The sequence below is a fragment of the Equus asinus genome, chromosome 12 (assembly GCF_041296235.1).
Source record: "Equus asinus isolate D_3611 breed Donkey chromosome 12, EquAss-T2T_v2, whole genome shotgun sequence".
NCBI lineage: Eukaryota > Metazoa > Chordata > Mammalia > Perissodactyla > Equidae > Equus > Equus asinus.
This window is the reverse complement of record NC_091801.1, coordinates 39,750,018-39,771,512: the sequence shown is the minus strand read 5'-3', so window position 1 is coordinate 39,771,512 and position 21,495 is coordinate 39,750,018. Positions and strand designations below refer to the sequence as shown.

The 21,495-nt window shown below is 35.1% G+C and overlaps 1 protein-coding gene across 10 annotated transcripts in view; it reads left to right on the top strand.

Moving 5' to 3' along the window:
* TRIQK (triple QxxK/R motif containing) overlaps positions 1–21,495 on the top strand; it is a 114,979-nt gene that overhangs the window by 32,153 nt on the left and 61,331 nt on the right. For 8 of the 10 annotated variants that reach the window (XR_011493252.1, XR_011493251.1, XR_011493250.1 and 5 more), the window contains one exon: positions 12,496–12,577. Coding sequence is in view for 7 of the 10 variants with exons in the window: in XM_070481332.1 (XP_070337433.1) it covers positions 12,517–12,577 (61 nt within the window). In the remaining 3 variants the exon portion in view is untranslated. The remainder of the gene's footprint in view (positions 1–12,495; positions 12,578–21,495) is intronic. The other 2 variants (XM_070481337.1, XM_070481336.1) reach the window with 1 other exon arrangement.

The window sequence follows — 21,495 nt, the reverse complement described above, 5'->3', positions numbered from 1 at the left end:
AAGAAGAAATTAAAATGGAGGAGAATTGGGAGAATGCTGGCTTGGAAACCAAGGGCTTAGAGATTCAGGACCAAGTACTCAGTAGTGCCATGTGTCACAGAGAGATTTCATAAATAAGGACAGTTTGTCCCATAGCACAACCTGATCTTGTTTAATTCTCATTATCTGAGCAAGTTTTATCTAAAATAATCATCTATTTCCTGTAAGTATTCTAGAAAAATGTAAGTATTCTACACAGGACAATGTGTATTCTAGAAAATGTCAGTATTCTAGAAAAAGACTTGCCATTCTTTCCTTGTACTGCAATTTATGAATGACAAAAGTAGTTGCGCTGCAGTGTGTTGTGAATTGGCCTTATATTCTTTAAAGTTGGGGCAAGAGTATATCCCACTTGGCTCAGGACAGTCCTGGTTTACACTTGTTGTTCTGGTGTCATAGGGCCCCCTTTCATTCGCAAAAGCTCCCTGGTTTGGATGGTAAATTGTGTGGTCCCCCCATTCTAGGTCTCTGTTGACAGAATATTCCTTTTATATCTAAAGCTGGGGAACTGATTGATAAGCAAGTCTTTTAGCCAGTTCTTCATATCTTTTATTCATTAACCAGAGGCTTATTCTCTTCCCTTATAACCCTTCTAAATCAGCTTTCCAGTAACCCCTCTAGTTCCCCAAATTTTACATGAACCAGAGGCTTCGTGGGATGATAATGTGCAAACTTTGAAAAGTTGGACAAGTAGCATTGGAGACACGACATACTCAAGTCCTTTCTTAGAGATTGACCAGGCACATGTAGAGACTCAGAAAAGCTTTTCAGTAGACTTCCCAAACTTGTTAATACGTTGTCCTAAAACTACCATGTTTTGGTTCATGTTTGCTTCAGTGTAAATTATGTGTAAATTAAGAAAAATAAAAATTTTAACTTTGAATAAGCCAACTTGGTTATAAAAAGTGATTTTGATAGATTTAGAATATTTCATATACACTGAACACAGATATATTATTTAGAAGATTCACTCAAATGTATTTAACATTTGGGCTAAACTTAAAAAATGTATTGTTTGCTAATAAACTTTTTGTCATGGTTCACTTATTGAAAGCCCTGAATTACAAGAATTCACTAATATTACTTTAAAACCAAGAAAAGGCAGTTCATATTGAAGAATTATGATAAAATAGATATTTATCTGTTTCCTTAGGAATTGTGGAGATAAGAATAGATGCCACCTGAAATGTATGCATCTAGAGCTTATTGTTTGCCCTCATTCTTTAGCCACAAGTTTTTGGAACCATCTGGATGGAATAAAGTTTTTTATTATTGATTTGATAATTGAAATGATCTTGGGTTTCATATAATTCCTTTAAAATAATGCAGTTTAAAAGGATTATAAGTATTGAAGTCTCAAGGTGTGTGACCTTTAGATATATAACCCTATTTTCAATTACTCTTCGTCTCATCAGGAAAAACAGTCTGAAGGTATGTTAGTTAAAGTAGATACGAAACTGCTCTTTTTCTACCTCAGAATCCCTGAAGCCAAACAAACCCTTGCTGCTTCTCATTCCTCTTGACTCGCGAAGCTCCTAGCCTACGTTACTGCCTTTATGCTAGAATTGTAGATGTCTTTGCTCTTTTAACAGGGTCTGCAGTTTTATTTATTTTGTACCGTAGTATTGTAACCTTTAGAAACTTTTAGAAAGTACAGCTTAAATAAAAAAATAACCTTAATTTAAAAAATAGTGTAATTTATGTCATTAATGTCTTTCTTATTGATTATTAAAAGTTATATCATAGCCAATTCTAGTTTAACTAACCTACCTCGTTTTGCAAATATAGTACAAAAAATTAATTGAGGTACATTTACCATTTTGCTGAATTTAAACCCTGGTAAGTCATAATGATCATTTTTCTGCTTAGGAAAATGGTCACTTACTCAATAGAAATTCTCTCTCTCCCAGATTTGAAGTGCTTATTACTTTGATATTCATGCAAAGTTCAGAATTTTGAAAAGTAATTCCTTGGGACCCAGCTAATGCAGCACCTCCCTCCCCCAATGATGAGCATTGTTGATGGTACATGCAAGGTGGGTTTTTGTCTATTCTGGGCAGTATTAATTTAATGTGTTGTTTTCAAGTATGTCATGTGTCCAGATGCCACAACAATCTGTGCATTTAAAAGGCACTGAAATAAAAGTAAGTAAAATATTTGTGGGTACTTTTTGGTGAGGGCCAGGGAATTTGTGATACAATTATGTTTGAATCAACTAATTCTATTAGGTTTCAGGAAAAACAAAAGTGCATTGTTTTCTTACAGTAATTATAAACATTTTATAACGTAGATTCATAGTACTCCTCTATCCTCACCACCTATTCCATTCCTGCTTCTCCTTCTATATTCCCTATTACTGTTAATGACATTACCATCTGTCTAATTCAGCATTTTGCCAAGTATGATCCATGAACCACCTGAGTTTGAAAACCTTGGCAGGGAGTTGGTACTTGTTTAAAATGCAGCTTCCTTGGCCCCTCCCTAAGCTTACTGACTGTATAGCTCAGATGAATGAAGCCTGGGACTTTGTATTTTAATTATCACTCAAGTTTAAAACCACCATTCTCTTTACCTTTTCCTCTGTCTCATGTCCTGTATCCAGGCTGTTCCCAGATTCTAAAAAGTCAAGCACCAAATGTCACTTCCTTTCTGCTTGCTTGCTGCATTGCTCCCTTACTGGATTGCCTTTGGAATGTAGCTAGATTTTTTTTTTAGCTTATTAATTATTTTCAAACCTCCCAGTTTTTCTAATCTTATTAAAAAGTGTCTGATTTGGTTACCTCACTGCACAATACCCTTTTATGGTTTCCTGTTGAATTCAGAAAAAATCTAAAGTTTCAGCCTATCATTAAAAGCTGCCACAATTTAGTCATTGCCCCATTCAAGCCTCCACCAAGGAGGCTAAAGGATCTCACAGTCTGTGGTGCTCAGCTCTCATGTCTACTTCCAGCAGTTTCTCAAATGCTAGCGCCCAGAAGAATTACCTATGAGTGGTTAAAAAGAAAAGTATTTGTTCTCAAACTTTAATGGCCCCTCCAAAACAAAACAAAACCTCAAACTGGAAATTCATCGACTTTAGCCCAAGAACTTCTGATTCAGTAGGACCGTGATGGGGCCGAGGAATATGCATTTTAATGAGCATCCCAGGCAACTCTGATGCTGGTGATGGTTGGACCACACCTTGACAAATGCTAACCTAGAGCCTCTAGCTGCTCCTGGTGAATCGTTGTGCCTAACTAGACCTTAGCCTTTCCTGTGAGATACTCAATTCCAGCCAGCTGATCTTTCCCAGAGGGACTGGGATTTCCCCACTTTACCAGTACCACAGAGTCTGTGGTACTCAATGCAGTTTTGAGATTAGGTAATTCAAGATACTACACATTCCTGTTATCTTTATTCACTGTCCAAGATGACCCATTTGGCCATTTCTCCTCCCCTGAACACTTAAGCCCATATTAATCTATGGTTTTATTTATTTTTTTACAGCCTGAACTCTTGTTATTCCCGTCCTTGCCTATATTTTTCTTTATATCCCTCCTGAACCCCATCTTTCCTCAAGCACTTCGTTGATTCTTACTTTTACCTCTTGACATTAATTAAAACCTGATTCTTCTCATAGACACCATCTTCCTGATGCCTTCTTAAGTGGAGACTGTTGTTTTTTTAACTTACCACATATCTGTGGATCAAGAGGCTGGTTGTTATTTTATTTTCTTATTGCCACTTCCAGATCATTTACTTTTCCATGCGTGTGAAAGCAAATAAGACAAATGAAACAAAAAACCCCCAGCTCCTTTGTGGTTCATTCCATTTGACTCTAGTGCCCTCTGCCTCACTTTTTTGCTATTATCTATGGACATCCAGGTCACTCCTCTATCTTCCTTTCCACTCTAGCCAAAATCCTGGCACCGTTCTGGGTGTCTTCACTATTCACATCTGTGATGTATATATTATCCCGGTCTCTCATTTCCTTAACTTTATCTGGCATAATGTTTTCCTATCTCTTTAGTCATCCTGAATCATAACCTGCTCCATTTCAATAATATCAGTCACCTCACACTTTCAATGAATAATCTTTAGTTCTTCTCTAGTAAAAGAATGATTAGTTGACTTAATCCAAATCTTTAAGTCCAAAAATTGATCTACTTTCTGCTTAACTCTAAACTCCCTGCTGTCTTTGCTACCTTCTCCAGCTTTAGACTCCATGGTACCTCATTTCGCTCACTTTATATAGTATCCTAAACTTGTTTGCCCTACTGCCCTTCAGTCATGCCTGTCTGGGAAAACCTAAACTTTCCTTAATCCAGCTGTATATCCCTTCGCTATGCCAGCACTGAGCAGCTGAGCACTCAGAAAGACATACATTATTTGCAATCATGTAATTCGCTGCTACCAGAGATTCATGGTTACCAAATTCATTTGATCTCTTAGTGTTTCTCATTAATCCTGCTTTCCCTAGACAACCCTTTCCATTTCTCCATAGCATAAATTCTGGCCTCTGCACTCTCAAATCTCCAAACTTTCCATCATCCATTTTACTCTTAGGAGATAATCTTGTCTCCTATTTCATAGTGAACTACCAGATAGAGCTCCCTCTATGTTGGGCTACCAAACCTCAAACCTTGTGTGTATTTTTACCCATCAATTTTTCCTCTTTCCTGTTCAAGTGAAAGAGGTAGTCTGCTATGATTATTCCTGCAAGTGTACACTGAATTCTATCCCTTGCTATCTACATGGCAACCTCCAACATGTTTTCCTTTTTTTTCTATATCTTCACCCCTCACTGTCTACTGCCTCCTTCCACTTATTAAGACCAACTTGAATTTCCATCTTTATTCAAAAACAAGCCCTCAAGAGTAAAGCAAAACAAAGCATAACAAAAAATCTCCATTAACCTCGGTGCCTCTCTACAGATTGTTCTGTCTCTTTCCTTCATTTTACTTATTTTGTAAGAGATTTGTTTAGACTTTCCATCTCTGTTGTATCATTCTTACTTATTCCTTAGCTGATAGGAAGTTAGTGTTTCAATGCGTGCATCAGGGAAGGAGCAGGGATCTCCATTGTTAAATGATGTTACAAGGACGTAAAACTGATGAATGCCCATTTGATTTAGGTCCAAAGGAGCTATTCCTTCTTTCATTTAGCATAGTATTTTCGACACTTAATCTCCATTGTTGCATATTATCAGTAGATTTTTGCTGGGTAGTATTACACGGTATGAATAAACCACAGTTTATCAGTTCTTCTGTTGATCAACATTGGGGCTACTTCCAATTTTTGGCTGTTATGAATAAAGCTGTTTTGAACAATTTTGTACAAAGTTTTTTTGTGATCATATATATTTATCTCTCTTAGATAAATACCTAGGAGTAGAATTGCTGGTAGTTAACTTTGTAAGAAATTGCCAAATGATTTTCCAGAGTGGTGGTATGATTTTACACTCCCACCAGCAATATATGAGAGTTTCAGTTGCTCCACGTCCTCCCAATATTTTGTATAAGAAATCTTTATTTGAAACATTCTTGTGGATGTGTAGTGATATTTCAATTCTAATTTTAATTTGCATTTTGCTGGTTACTAATGGTTGTTGAGAGCTTTTTCATGTGCTTATTTGTCAGTTGTATGTCTTCTTTGGTGAAGTTCCTGTTCAAGTCTTTTACCCATTTTTTTATTGGGTTGTATGTCTTATCTTATTGAGTACTTCTTTATACATTCTGGATGCAAGTTCTTTTGTCAGATATAGGTATTATGGATATTTACTTCCTGTCTATAACTCTCCTATTTATTTTCACACTGGAATTGTTTGATGAGCAAAAACTAATTTGGTGAAAGACAGTACATCCTTTCTTTGCTTTTATGGTCTACGCTATCTGTGTTGTCTCTAAGAGATATTTGCCTACCCCGAGGTCATGAACATAATCTCTTTTTCTTTTCCCAGTAGCTTTATTGTTTTAGCTCTTTTATTTAGGTCTATGATCCATCCTCAATTGATTTTTGTGTGTGGTGTGAGACAGAGGTCCAGTTTTATTTTGTTTTTTCTCCCATAAGGATATACAGTTGTTCCAGGACTATTTGTTGATACTGCATTCTTTTTAGTTCCATAGTATGGCTGAAGGGTGAGTCCCAATGACTGAGATTCATTTCCTGGAACATGACATTTTGGAACTATCATGGAACTGATAACTGTTGTGGGGACCTGAAATTGGCCACCCCAAGATATGTCTCTTTGGCATCAGGATTATTTGAGGCTGATTGCTTTTAATAAACTGGGACAGGGAAGGAGGCTCTGAGGAAGGGAACTTGCCCTTTGTTAGGACACATTTACATTTGTAAGGTAAATCTCTATCTGTAAAAGGTGCCTCCCTCTCTGTACCAGGAAGAAGAAAGGAGATGACCTTCTCTCTAGAAACTCTTAATCAATGCCAAAGGCAAAGACTTAAATCTGCATTTTATTGTGGTAGTCTGGTAACCTCCTGTAACTGACTTCCCTCCCCCTTCCAACTTTGGCATTTCTTAAGGATTAAGCATCTTTCCTTAGGCTAGGAACTGATTGCTGTGCTCACCTGTGATCGCCCAGCTCCCACAATAGACTTGCCTCCTGCTATGCCCACCGAGATAGCAGACCATTACCTGCTGTGTCCATCAAGCATTGTGCCAACAGGGCAATCTTGTGACTATTGTGGGAGGGACATTTCAATCACATGTGAAACACCCTGTTTGGGGGTAGATAACCACTATGTGTACCCCACTTCTTCGGTGCCCTTTCTTCCTTCGGGAAGAAAGGCCCCGGGCCATGGTTCCTCATAATGCTTTGTTTAATTTTCTCTTGCTATTCTGTCTCATGTGAATTTAATTCGTTCTCCGGCCAGACGAACCCCCATTTGGGAAGAGGAAATGTCTTCCTCCCCTACAACTTGTTAAAATTATGGAACTGAAAGCTGAATTTGATAGTGCACGAGTAGGGAAAAATGACAAAATTAGGTTATTAATAGTTCTTTATACTAAAGATTTTTGCTTTATCTAGGAAATGGGCCATCATTTGATGACTTAACGTATGTTAATTACATAATCAGCTTTGAATTTTTAAAACATTAGTCTGGAAACAATAAATGCACCATAAGATCAGGGACAAGTGTCTTCTCTATTCACTACTTTATTAATCCCAGCATCTAGCAAATAATTGTGTTTTCATGATTGACTCTCAATTCTGATGGAGCCATAACCAAACATCTTTTTTGCCCATTTATAACTTCGTACTTAAGTAAGACTTTTCTTAACTGAGCGTCTATCTTTTAGACGTAAAAACTGCGCTGATTATTTTTTCTGTGGTCATGGGTTGAATTTTTTAATAACCTGTGTTTTTATCCATATTTAAATGTCACAGTCTGGATTGAATGCTTTTTCTGGAAGCAGAGACATATGTGAAAGCTTCAGGTTTTTTATTTCTTTACTTGTTCTTTTTGGATTTCATAAAAAGGGTATAAATGAGCAATAAAATAACTTGGTTAGAATGTGATTGCATACAAGACTGCCTTTGTTTTTAAAGGTCATATGTTATGCTTAAAAATACGTGTGGCAAAATCACTGTGCAAAATTGAGGTTAAATAAGCATGCTAAAAACAAAAACACTATCTTCAATCTTAAAAGTCCTAAAGAGTATAAAGTTTTGATTAAATAAAAAATTAATTATGAATTATTTTAATACGCAATTTAGGTATTAAATAAAATTAGCATTTTTTTCTCTTAAATATGTGTTATCAAGTTTCAAGAACGTTAAAAACGTCTCTGATGATTTAATCTGAAATCATTCCTACAGCAAAATTCATAAATAATAAATATTATCTTATTAATCCATATTTTAGTGTAGCTGGGTCTCAGAGCAAGTTAGTTCCTCAGGGAATGCAGTGTTCTTTATAAAAGAAGGCGATGAGACGTAATCTCCAAGGAATTAAACTGTGAAAACAATCTTAGTATTGTACATGCTAATATAAATCTGTTATTCCCTTTCCACATCTATCACAACACATTTTAAATTGTGGCTGATCTCAAATGCAAATAGCTGTCTTATTAGAAATTGCGGCTGTATGTGCTAATGTCTCCCTGGATTTCTTGGGAGTTTGCTATCTACTCATCAAAACAATAGAAATGAATGATGATTACTGCAAGGCTTTGAACAAGGAGGAAAAGTCAGGACATTTTAGAGGTTCTAGATGTCTGAGGCATTGACAGTTTGTATCACACACATGAATGGCTATCTCTTTAGATCATGTAAAGTAGCCTCAATGTATTTATTAGGAAAGTAAAATATTTTTCAACTTCTTGTGTTTGTTGCAGCTAATAAAATATGAGTCATTTGAGTCTGTGTGTTTTATAGGCAGTTTTTGTTTCAACATTTGGTAAAATGTTATTTTGCTTAAAGAATAGAATATGATAATTTCAAAGACATGAATAAAGTTTAAATTTTGATTAAGGATTAACAGTCGCTAAAATAATTGGGAATGAAAATTTAAAACCAGTCCATTTGTAATGTCTCTCCTTGGTTGAAATTGTTTTGAAGTTTTTATATTCACATGTTATTATACAGATAAAATGTGTGTGTTTATAGAATATATAGGCCCTTATAAAAGTTTAGATTCTTTAGTTTTTTTGTTATAATTTTGTTTATTTAAAGTATATTTTTAAAATAAGTAAAATCCAATTTACTTTGGTGAAAAGATATCATCTGTGAATCCCTTACTTTTCTGTTTACTACAGGTAGTGAATGAATAAAATACTGACCGCTAAACTGTTATCTTTCCTGGGCTGTTGGTTTAAGTGTCCAGGAAGAAATTGGAAGATGCATAGAGGATGACCATTTTGATAGAGAGCCTTAGTAATTTGCTTTTAAAAAAATTAAGGTTATTCCATAAAAGCAAAGAACAAAACTAAATTGAAGAGGGGATAATGTCTTGTGTGTTATTCATTTAAATTAACTTCTCTCCTAAAATGGAATGGTATCTTTTCAAGCTACACACAATCAAGATTAAAATAACTTGACTCCTCTTTACAATTAAAATGTGCATAAAAACATTATGCAAATAATATTGCTATACAAATAATTATAATATATCTATTGCCTTTTTTAATGGTACTTGTATTAACAGAGTTATTTTTAATGTTCTGATTTATAACAAGTGAGAATATAGGATTAGGTGTTGTCTTGGTTTCATTTAGGAAATTTTAAGGTTTTAGGAAATTTTAAGGATCTTAGATGTAATTATATGGTTTATGAGAGGTGAAGATTTAATTTATTTGACTTTCTGCCTTACTTTATACATTCCTAGATAGTATTATAATTTTAAATCTGAAGATTATTATGAATAGAAAAATAGATTTTTAGCTGAATTTATGATTTTCTTAACATAAGTAGAAATTATTAATTTGGGGATGCCTTTTACTGTATTAGGTAGGATCATTATTAGCATTGCCCTATCTGTGTCACAATATATATAGACAAACAATACAGTTCTGAATGGATTTCAAATGCATTTGGCATTTGAGAACCTTAATAATGCTCATTAGGAAAATTACAGTTTGATAATTATATCAGTTTATATGGAGACATCTATACATATTTGTTTTAGTTAGGGTGATACTACTTACTATAACAAATAGATGCAAAAATGTATAGAAGCGCAAATGCTACAATTTTATTCCTTGTACTCACAGTCATATGAAGAGGATAACAAGTTGGTTAAATAGCTTTCCTCCAAGCGGTCATTCAGAATCCAAGCAGTCATAGGCTCTGCCATCTTCATTACATTATTTTCTTCTTCACTCTGGAGGTCATGTCCATTTCAGCCAGATGAATGAGGACATATGAAAAGTTTTAATAGGTTAGTTCTAGAAGTAGCAAATATTAAAATACTCACATTCTCTTGGCTGAAACTCAGTCACATGCCCACAACTAGCTTCAAAGAAGGCTGGAAAATGTACTCAGCTGTGCCTAGGAAAAAAAGGAGAACATGTATTTTAGTGAGCAGCCAATACTTTTGTCTATAGTCTACCTTTCTGGCCATGAAATAGCCATGCACATCCTTTTCCTGCCTTCCATGTGAGGAGATCCCAACGTTGCCTATTTATTGGATCCAACACAAAATCAAGGATCTTAAGCCAATGCAAGTCCTCTCTCTCAGGTTGGAATGTGATTCCTTGGGTTTTACAGGCTATGAAATTTAACTGTTCTTCCCTAGTCTCACCAAGCCGCAAATAAATGGTGAAGCAGAGGCTATCTGCTTCATTCAGAGAATATCTGCTATAATCATTCCCATTTAGAAAGGGAAGGATAGGAAGAATGCAAACACACATGAGTCATTGGTCCATTGTGATGATGAAACCTGTTGTGCTGGAGACCACTCAGAAGTCCCATTGTACTGACAGTAGAAGTTTCTTGCTTAGATTTTAATTATGATCTTTATAGAGAAACCACCTTGTCTGTTGATCTCCATGGCTCTGCCTTCTGGATAGTTCTCCTTCCTGGTCACATCTGAAGTGGATGTTACAAATCTACAGTTTGCTGCCTTTAGGAGCTACATTCTGCTGATTTAAGTTTAGAGGCCCAAGGATTGGTTTTCATTCACAGACATTTTTAGGCAAAGTTTCTTGTTTTCTTGTATGTATAGTTCCCTCAGATGTTAGTAACCTTCTTACCATTTCTAGTTAGTTCCATGTGCCAGTAATCACACTGCAATTTCTTTCCTAGTCATACTTCTCACATCTGCTTTCTTTCTATACTTCAGAACTCCTTGCTTCCCTCTTTCTACCCAAAGGTGGCTGCCTCCAGGTGATCTGAAACAATAGGCTCAGGTGAGAGAGGAACATCCTTAATCTGTTCTTTGTCTCTCTCTTTCTCGTTTTTTAACTAAGTCGTCTTGATGGGCCTTTGTTCTTTAAAGCCTTTTTCATTTTTATTTCCTGCTGTTTGACTTTTAGAAGAAGTTGGCTTTTAGAAGTAGTTAGCTTTTCCAACCTTGTTAGTCTCCAAATTACGTGACTCTTTATTCCCTTATAGTTTTGCTTGTGAACTTGTCAGTTCTTGCCTGATCTCATCTTTATCTTATAGCTCCTTAATAGAAGCATTGAGGAGCAACTTCCAGGCATCACTCTGGGGAACACTTAAGTCTAATAAATAGACCCCACCAATGTATAATGACTCAATCACAGTAGAATTTCTTCCTTTTTCAGTAGAGTACTAGCATAGTAAACAAATTAGAGAGTACCCTTCTACACCCCAGGCTACTCAAGGTTTTGTGTTCCTACAAATGTACCCTTAGGGTTTGTCAGGGGGTCATTTCTATTCTAGCCAACTGGAAGAGGAAAGAGAGGTCAGGATTCTACGTGGGAGATTTTTAATGCTCAGGTCTGGAAGTGACACACATCACCGCCTTTCGTATTCTATTGACAAGAACTCAATTACATGTTTCAACTGAGGCTAGGAAGTATACTCTAGGTCTTTGCCAGGAAGAAAGGAGAATATGAATTTTGACAAGTAAGTTGTGGTCTCTGCCACAATATTTTATAAATTCAATAAAAATAATAAGATTTGATTTGGGGCTGGCCCCGTAGCACAGTGGTTAAGTTCGCACGGTCCACTTCTCGGTGGCCTGGGGTTCACTGGTTTGGATCCCAGGTGCCGACATGGCACTGCTTGGCAAAAGCCATGCTGTGGTAGGCGTCCCATGTATAAAGTAGAGGAAGATGGACGTGGATGTTAGCTCAGGGCCAGTCTTCCTCAGCAAAAAGAGGAGGATTGGCTGTAGTTATCTCAGGGCTAGTCTTCCTCAAAAAAAAAAAAAGGATTTGAAAGATATGTTGTCAATTAAATCAGTGCATGTAATGTAGTGAGCATGAATATTAGTAAATGATAATAGTTTTTTATACTGTTTACAGGAAGACAGGCATAGCTAGAATTCAAATTCATGTACTTTTGTTACTTATGTCATGCTTTTTTAAACAAAATTCAAACTACCTGAGAATACACACTTTAGTCTTTTTGTGTAACACATTAGGTAATTGGAAAGAAACATACTGCTACGAGCACGCATTAGGTAATTGGAAAGAAACATACTGCTACGAGCACGCCTACAGCCCCAACCCATCTGAATAAATAGTACATGATTTTCACATTTATAGATAGTGCTTTCTAACAGTGTGGTTTAATTCAGCAGTGATAGTACTTGATAAAATGAATGTTACCAAAAACAAATGATTGGGAAATTTAATTATAGGCAATTGTATACTTGATACTTTATTTGAAAGAATTTTGTGTTCCTTACTTATATCCAATGGGAATAAGTCAAAGATATTTTTACCCATTGCTTTAAAAATGAATTTTATGGAATAAATTATTCCTGAAGTTTGTAGACAGTCTTTTTGGTTTTTTTAGGACTTCATCATAATTATTTTCTTTCTTTGCAGCAGGCATTTTGGAGATCAAAGATGGGTAGAAAAGATGCCTCCACTATAAAACTTCCTGTTGATCAGTACAGAAAGCAAATTGGTAAGCAATGAATTCCTTGTGACACATTACTGTGAATGAAGATAAAGAAAAAAGCAGTTATGTGTGATATTAAGAAAATAACTCTTCCCTAACACATGTGATACATAGAATATGAAGAATGAAGGACTATATAGAGTTTTTAAGGAACTAAAGATAAGTACAGCTTTATCTACCAATGAAGAAATGAGTTTGTGCACTTGTGATTTTTTCAAAGCTCTTAAAATTTTTATTAATTTAATAAAAGCAAAAATCAATTTTATTATTATTATTATTAAGGCTTTTATATAATCAGTATTTTTTTTCTTTTATTGAGTTATTGATAGGTTACAATCTTGTGAAATTTCAATTGTACATTAATGTTTGTCAGTCATGTTGTAGGTGCACCACTTCACCCTTTGTGCCCACCCCCCACCCCACCTTTCCCCTGGTATCCACTAAACTATTCTTGGTCCATAGTTTTAAATTCCTCATATGAGTGGAGTCATACACAGATTATCTTTCTCTCGCTGGCTTATTTCACTTAACATAATTCTCTCAAGGTTCATCCATGTTATTGCAAATGGAATGATTTTGTTCTGTTTTGCAGCTGAGTAGTATTCCATTGTATATATGTACCACATCTTCTTTATCCATTCGTCTGTTGATGGGCACTTAGGTTGCTTCCACGTCTTGGCTATTGTAAACAGTGCTGCAATAAACATTGGGGTGCACAGGACTTTTGGGATTGCTGACTTCAGGCTCTTTGGATAAATACCCAGTAGTGGGATAGCTGGATCGTATGGTAGTTCTATTTTTAGTTTTTTGAGGAATCTCCATACTGTTTTCCATAGTGGCTGCACCAGTTTGCATTCCCACCAGCAGTGTATGAGGGTTCCCTTTTCTTCGAACCTCTCCAACATTTGTTGCTATTAGTTTTAGATATTTTTGTCATTCTAACGGGTGTAAGGTGATATCTTAGTGTAGTTTTGATTTGCATTTCCCTGATGATCAGCGATGATGAGCATCTTTTCATGTGCCTATTGGCCATCAGTATATCTTCTTTGGAGAAATGTCTGTTCATGTCTCCAGCCCATTTTTTCATTGAGTTGTTTGATGTTTTGTGGTTGAGTTGCGAGAGTTCTTTATATATTAAGGATATTAAGCCTATGTCAGATATATGACTTGCAAATATTTTTTCCCAGTTAGTGGGTTGTTTTTTTGTTTCAATCCTGTTTTCATTTGCCTTGAAGAAGCTCTTTAATCTGATGAGGTCCCATTTGTTTATTCTTTCTGTTGTTTCCCTTCTCTGAGAAGGCATGGTATCAGAAAAGATCCTTTTAACACTGATGTCAAAGAGTGTACTGCCTACGTTTTCTTCCAGAAGCCTTATGGTTTCAGGTCTCACCTTTAGGTCTTTGATCCATTTTGAGTTTATTTTGGTGAATGGTGAAAAAGAATGGTCAATTTTCATTCTTTTACATGTGGCCTTCCAGTTTTCCCAGCACCATTTGTTGAAAAGACTTTCTTTTCTCCATTGCATGCCCTCAGCTCCTTTGTCAAAGATAAGCTGTCCATAGATGTGTGGTTTTATTTCTGGGCTTTCAATTCTGTTCCTTTGATCTGTCCACCTGTTTTTGTACCAGTAGCATGCTGTTTTGATTACTGTAGCTTTGTAGTATGTTTTTAAGTCAGGGATTGTGATGCCTCCTGTTTTATTCTTTTTTCTCAGGATTGCTTTAGCAATTTGGGGTCTTTTGTTGCCCCATATGAATTGTAGGATTCTTTGTTCTAATTCTGTAAAGAATGTCATTGGGATTCTGATTGGGATGGCGTTGAATCTCTAGATTGCTTTAGGTAGAATGGACATTTTAACTATGTTTATTCTTCCAATCCATGTACATGGAATGTCTTTCCATCTCCTTATGTCGTCATCCAATTCTCTCAGAAAGGCCTTGTAATTTTCATTATATAGGTCCTTCACTTCCTTAGTTAAATTTACCCCAAGGTATTTTATTCTTTTTGTTGCGATTGTGAATGGTATTGTATTCTTGAGTTCTTTTTCTGTTGGTTCATTACTGGAGTATAGAAATGCTACTGATTTATGCAAATTTATTTTATACCCTGCAACTTTGCTGTAGTTGTTGATTACTTCTAACAGTTTTCCAATGGATTCTTTGGGGTTTTCTATATATAAGATCATGTCGTCTGCAAACAGCGAGAGTTTCACTTCTTCCCTCCCTATTTGGATTCCTTTTATTCCTTTTTCTTGCCTGATTGCTCTGGCCCGGACCTCCAGTACTATGTTAAATAAGAGTGCTGATAGAGGGCATCCTTGTCTCATTCCTGTTTTCAGGGGGATGGGGTTCAGTTTTTGCCCATTGAGTATGATGTTGGCTATGGGTTTGTCATATATGGCCTTTATTATGTTGAGGTAGTTTCCTTCTGTGCCCATTTTGTTCAGAGTTTTTATCATAAATGGCTGTTGGATCTTGTCAAATGCCTTCTCTGCATCTATTGAGATGGTCATGTGGTTTTTATTCCTCAGTTTGTTGATGTGGTGTATCACGTTGATTGATTTGCAGGTGTTGAACCATCCCTGTGTCCCTGGTATGAATCCCACCTGATCCTGATGTATGATTCTTTTGATGAATTGCTGAATTCTGGTTGCCAGAATTTTGTTTAGAATTTTTGCATCTATGTTCATCAGTGATATTGGCCTGTAGTTCTCTTTTTTCGTGGTGTCCTTGTCAGGTTTTGGTATCAGCGTGATGTTGGCCTCACAGAATGTGTTAGGAAGTGTTCCATCTTCCCTAATTTTTTGGAATAGCTTGAAAAGGATGGGTATTAAATCCTCTCTGAAAGTTTGGTAGAATTCCCCAGGAAAGCCATCTGGTCCTGGGGTTTTATTCTTTGGGATGTTTTTGATTGCTGTTTCAATCTCTTTCCTTGTGATTGGTCTGTTCAAATTGTCTGCCTCTTCTTGAGTGAGCTTTGGGAGACTGTAGGAGTCCAAGAATTTATCCATTTCCTCTAGGTTATCCATTCTGTTGGCATATAGTTTTTTGTAGTATTCTCTTATAATCTGTTGTATTTCTGCAGAGTCTGTTGTTATTTCTCCTCGCTCATTTCTGATTTTGTTTATTTGACTTTCTCCCTTTTTTCTTTGTAAGTCTGGCTAGTGGTTTGTCAATTTTATTTATCTTCTCAAAACACCAGCTCTTTGTCTCATTGATCCTTTCTACTGCCTTTTTCGTTTCAATAGTATTTATTTCTGCTCTGATTTTTATTATTTCTCTCCTTCTGCTGACCTTGGGCTTCATTTGTTCTTTTTTCTCTAGTTCAGTTAGGTGTGCTTTAAGGTTGCTTATTTGGGATTTTTCTTGTTTGTTAAGATGTGCCTGTATTGCGATGAATTTTCCTCTTAATACAGCTTTTGCTGTATCCCATATGAGTTGGTATGGCATGCTATCATTTTCATTTGTTTCCAGGTATTTTTTTATTTCTTTTTCAATTTCTTCAATGATCCATTGCTTGTTCAGTAGTGTGTTGTTTAGTCTCCACATCTTTGTGCCTTTCTCAACTTTTTTCTTGTAATTAATTTCTAGCCTTATAGCACTATGATCTGAGAAGATGCTTGTTATTATTTCAATTTTTTTAAATTTGTAGAGGCTTGCCTTGTTTCCCAACATATGGTCTATCCTAGAGAATGTTCCCTGTGCACTTGAGAAGAATGTGTATTCAGCTCCTTCAGGGTGGAGTGATCTATATATGTCTATTAAGTCCAATTGTTTTAGTTTTTCATTCAGCTCCACTATTTCCTTGTTGATTTTCTGTCTGGATGATCTGTCCATTGATGTGAGTGGGGTGTTGAGGTCCCCTACTATTATTGTGTTGTTTTTAACATCTTCCTTTAGGTCTGTTAATAGTTGCTTTATGAATCTTGGTGCTCCTGTGTTGGGTGCATAGATATTTATAAGCGTTATTTCTTCTTGATGAAGTGTCCCTTTGATCATTATATATTGTCCCTCTGTGTCTCTCTTTACCTGTCTTATTTTGAAATCCACTTGGTCTGATATGAGAATTTCAACACCGGCCTTTTTTTCCTTGCTATTTGCTTGAAGTATTTTCCTCCACCCCTTCACCCTGAGTCTGTGTTTGTCCTTGGGGCTGAGGTGTGTTTCCTGGAGGCAACAAATTGTTGGATCTTGTTCTTTAATCCATTTTGCCACTCTGTGTCTTTTTATTGGAGAGTTCAATCCATTCACATTGAGAGTGATTATTGATGCATGTGGACTTAATGCTGTCAATCTGTTGCTCATTATCTTGTTTTCCTGTGTTTCTTTTCCTGTGTGCTTTATACTATCCATTTAATACTGCAATTTCTTATGCTGGGTTTCTTAGATTTTTCCTTATCTATGATTTGTGACTCTGTTCTGTACTTTATTTTAGTGTCTACCTTGAAGTTTGTATTTAGAATCTCATGTATAATATAGTCTCTTCTCTGGTGGTCTCTTACTTACTCGACCAATACTGATTTAGACCCTTTGCTCTTCCCCTCCTAAATAATTATTTTCATTTTTTATTCCAACTCGTCTTATTAATTTGTAGTTAGAGTGCTAAGATCGTCCTAGTTTTGGTAGTTTCCTTATTTTTACCCTAATGCTATAGTTGAATATTTGCTATCCTGTTCTGGTTCTATCCATCGGTCTCCCTAGTCTGTGGCTTGTGTCCCCTTTCTCCCTTTTTTCTTTTTTCAAGTATGAAAGCCTTCTTGAGGATTTCTTGTAATGGAGGGCTTTTAGTTACAAATTCCCTTAACTTTTGTTTGTCTGGAAAAGATTTAATTTCTCCCTCATATCTGAAGGAAATTCTTGCTGGATAGAGTATTCTTGGCTGAAGGTTTTTATCCTTTAAAGCTTTGAATATATATAATAATATTATCATCTATTAAATCATTTCTTTTTATTCATATACAAACTTTTAATTCTGTTGACTCTTAATGGCAATAATTTGATAACCTCAAAATTCTCCTTTAAAATGTTACCTTAATAAAATGGTGGACTAGAGAAAAGTCCACTTATCAGCATAGAAGATAACAGAAAGCTTATCTGTTTTAGACTAGGAACTAGGTAAAGATTTTCTACCCATTCTTTTCAAGGATGCATGGAGTTTTTCTAAAAAGTTACCCACATACTAGGTGATAAACCAAGTCCCCTCAATTTTAAAGAATCAGTATCCTACAACCATGACTTTGAAATAATGTAGTAAATTAGAAATCAGTTAGAAGCAAAAAAGGTAACTTCCCCTTCCCCAGCCCCTACCCTCTCATTTTACATGTTCCTTCTCATTCTTACCCAGTCCCACTCCTTTCGAAATTAAAAAAATTAATTGATTTTAAATAACTCTTCTAAATAACTGACGGGTAAACAAAGAAGTTACAATAGAAGTCAGAAAATAAGTAGAAATAATTGCTACCAAGAGTATATTCCTATTTCATAAATATGATACATAAGGTGCACTACATAAAAGGAAAGATATTTCTGCAAATGACATTCAAAGTGAAAAGATATTTAGAATACATACAATCAATTAAAAATTTATATTTAGAAAAATAAAGTTCTGCTATAAATGAATAAAATAGTCTAGAAACCCCATAGTAAAACGTGGCAAATAATATTCATTCATTCATAAAAGAGGAAACTAAATAGACAAACATGAAAACAAAACAAACAAGTACTACAATAAAAAAATGAAATCAAAAGAGGCAAATGAAAAGATCTAACTCACCTGATAGTCAGATAAATGCAAATTTAAAAATAGTACTTCTGACTGGATTAATTTCTTGAGGGAAGGTTAATATTTGATTTCTTTTGTATATCCTTCCTTCACTTATGAATAAATAGTGGGTTATGTTATTTATGATTTAAACAAAAGGACTGATTTACCACATTGAAGTCTCTGGTCAAATGGGATGTGCTGACCACATAAATAAAGAATAACCATATTGCAGATCAATCCATAATACAACTCTTAAATGTATAATTCTTAGAATTTTGACAAGAGTTATATACCCATGTAACCACATATGCTAATCAAAATATAGAACATTTCTATCTTCTCTGATAGTTGCTCATGTCTGCTTCCAGTCAGTCTCTACCCACCCCCTGTATGCAACCACTATTCTGATTTCTATCATCAGAGAAGAGTTTTTTCCTACAAAAAAAAGGCCTGCTAAGATTTTTATTGAAGTTGAATTTTATTAATAATAAATTTGGGAGAATAGACATGTTAAATATCCAAAGTCTTCTGTTCTACAAACATGGCATATCTTTCTTTTTATTTAGTTCTGTTCATATTTCTTAGAGCCAAGGAAGAATACGACAGAGAAAGTAATATAATTGTGAAGCCTCAGCCGTCTTCTTATGCTAAATTGTTCTGAAGGGGACCATGATATGCCTTATGTTCCCATACAAAGTTCTCTTTCCTCTTTTAGTTCCTTTTGAAAATGTAAGCAGGCACAAGATCTACCTGTCTCACAGGGCCTTGTGAGATCCGCGAGAAGTGTCAGAGCACTTGGGAAACAAGAGTGTTACATGGACATGACTTATCCTGTGTGTACTTTGCAAATATAGTAATCATAATCAAATTATATTAAAATAGTGAGGGCATACTTTTGTTTACTCTTTTTATGGATAATGCACTGCAGTCTTAAGATTCTCATACATTCTATAGAATGTTATATATAAGGTTTTTGCAAAAGCAGAGAAAGAAATGAAATGGAAAAGATGTTAGTTAATTAATAAAAATTAATTAATTAAGATATTAACTAATTCAAGGATTTTCTCAAGGAAGGATTTTCTGATTTTCTGTGTCAGAGTCAGAAAGTCCAACAAGCCTGAACACATGCTAATGATGACAGATCTTCTGTCATTGACAGTGTCTCCCTTAAATGGAGCCCTATGCAGATGTTGCCCACATATGATCCAAAATGTAATGAGAGAATAAAGCTACTAGAATTATTTTGGGGAGATACTTCAGTATTGGCAGTAAAAAAGAAGTACAAATAACAAATGAACTGGGTGTTGTAGTGTTTTTTGCAAATGTTTACCTCATTAGTAAGCTAATTCAGATTGCTAATAAACTTTCATAAAGAATAATAGCATTATATTTGTGCAATATCCCTTTGTTACTAAATCTCACTTATTTATGCAATTTTTGTATGGTCAGTAACTATGTTTAGAAAAACCAGTGCCATTTTTTGAATGATGAATTTGATATCACCGTTTGATATTTATCTTTGGCTAAAAGTTTTACCTTTTCAACTATGTACTAAATGACAATGATTAATGGCTTTCACAAAAGCCTCTTTTACAATGTTCTTTGCTCAGGTGAGAATCAAATGGGCTGACACTTTGACTGGAAACACCTTGTAGATTTAGAATCTTTACGTTAAATGAACATTTTTCATTAATGTAGTATGATCTTGAAATGTGTAGTGAACTGAGATGAAATACCTTTTCACTTTGAAGGCAATAAGCTAAGAAAAACTGAATGTTCTGAAATATTACTGACTGTAAGGTGAAATAAATTTGTTTGGGCCTCATCATTTCTTCAGAAATAGTATGTTAAAAATAGATGGTGTGAGATTGGCTAATATTATATGTATTGTTTTAGACATAAATTATTTCAAAATCAGATAAGAGAATTAAAAAATTGTTTTAACATAATTAAGATATTTTATAAATAGATGTTCTTAAATATATCAGGCCAAATAATATTTACATGTGCTAGGTAAATCATGTAAAAATAAAACTAATTTACTCGTAAATCTCTATTTTCTTACATGATAGAAGTAGCTAACAATTATTAGGCATCTTGTGCCGGGAACATCTTATTTTATCCTCGCAGTAGTCCCAACTATTACTATCTCCATTATTACAGATCAGGAAAACTTGACACAGATGAGTTAAAGAATTTTCCTAAGCTTCTTCAGTTGGTAAGAGGTAGAGCCAGTGCTCAATTCCAAGAAATTGACCAGAGAATCCCTTCACTATACTGCCTCCCTGGGGCCAAAGACTATGTTAGGTACTGACAGATGCAAAGATGGTGAAGTCACAGGATGTGAGTCATGGACTTGACAGTATAATAGCACTATGGCTATGAGAGTCTGAGGTACCTCTGCTCCTAATTTAGAAACACAAAGGCCAAAATATGATTCTTGTATTTCTTAATTCTCTCTATATTTTTAAAACTCTTAAGACATTATTATTATGATTTATTCAGTCAAAATTCATACACAAATGTATACATGTTTATCACTTCCTTTGTTCCTAATTCTCTTTTACATCCTAGACCTTCTATCTGAAATCATTTTCTTTGTCCCTAATGGAAATTTTTTGGAAGTTTCTAGAATGTATGCCTGCTTGGGGCAAATTCTGTTTCTTTTATGATATTAACATATCATAATTTTTGAAATATGTTTTTTCTAGTTATAGAATTCTCATTTGGCAGGTTTTGTTTTTATTTCATTGTGTGTTCTTTCAACACAGGAACATATGCCATTGCATTTTGGCTATTATTTTTGCTCTGGGAAGTCACTCTAAATGTTGCTTCATCAGTCTTTTCTTTTGTACCTTCTTTTAAGATTTTCTGTGTCTTTGGATTTCTGATTTTCACTATGATGAGTCTAAGTATAGATTTGTCTTCATTTATCCTACTTGAGATTTGCTGGGCTTGCTGTTTTTGTTTTGCTAGAAAATTTGTGGCCTTAGTCTCCTCAAAATATTAGCCCAGTTTCTTTTTTATTTTCTCCTTGTGGGCAAATACCAGAAACTCTGTTGCTGCATAATAGGATATGTGTATTTTCAGCTTTACCAAATGTTGCTAAGTTGCTCTCCAAAGTAGTTGTGCTATTTTACAGTCCTACAAACAGTGTAAAA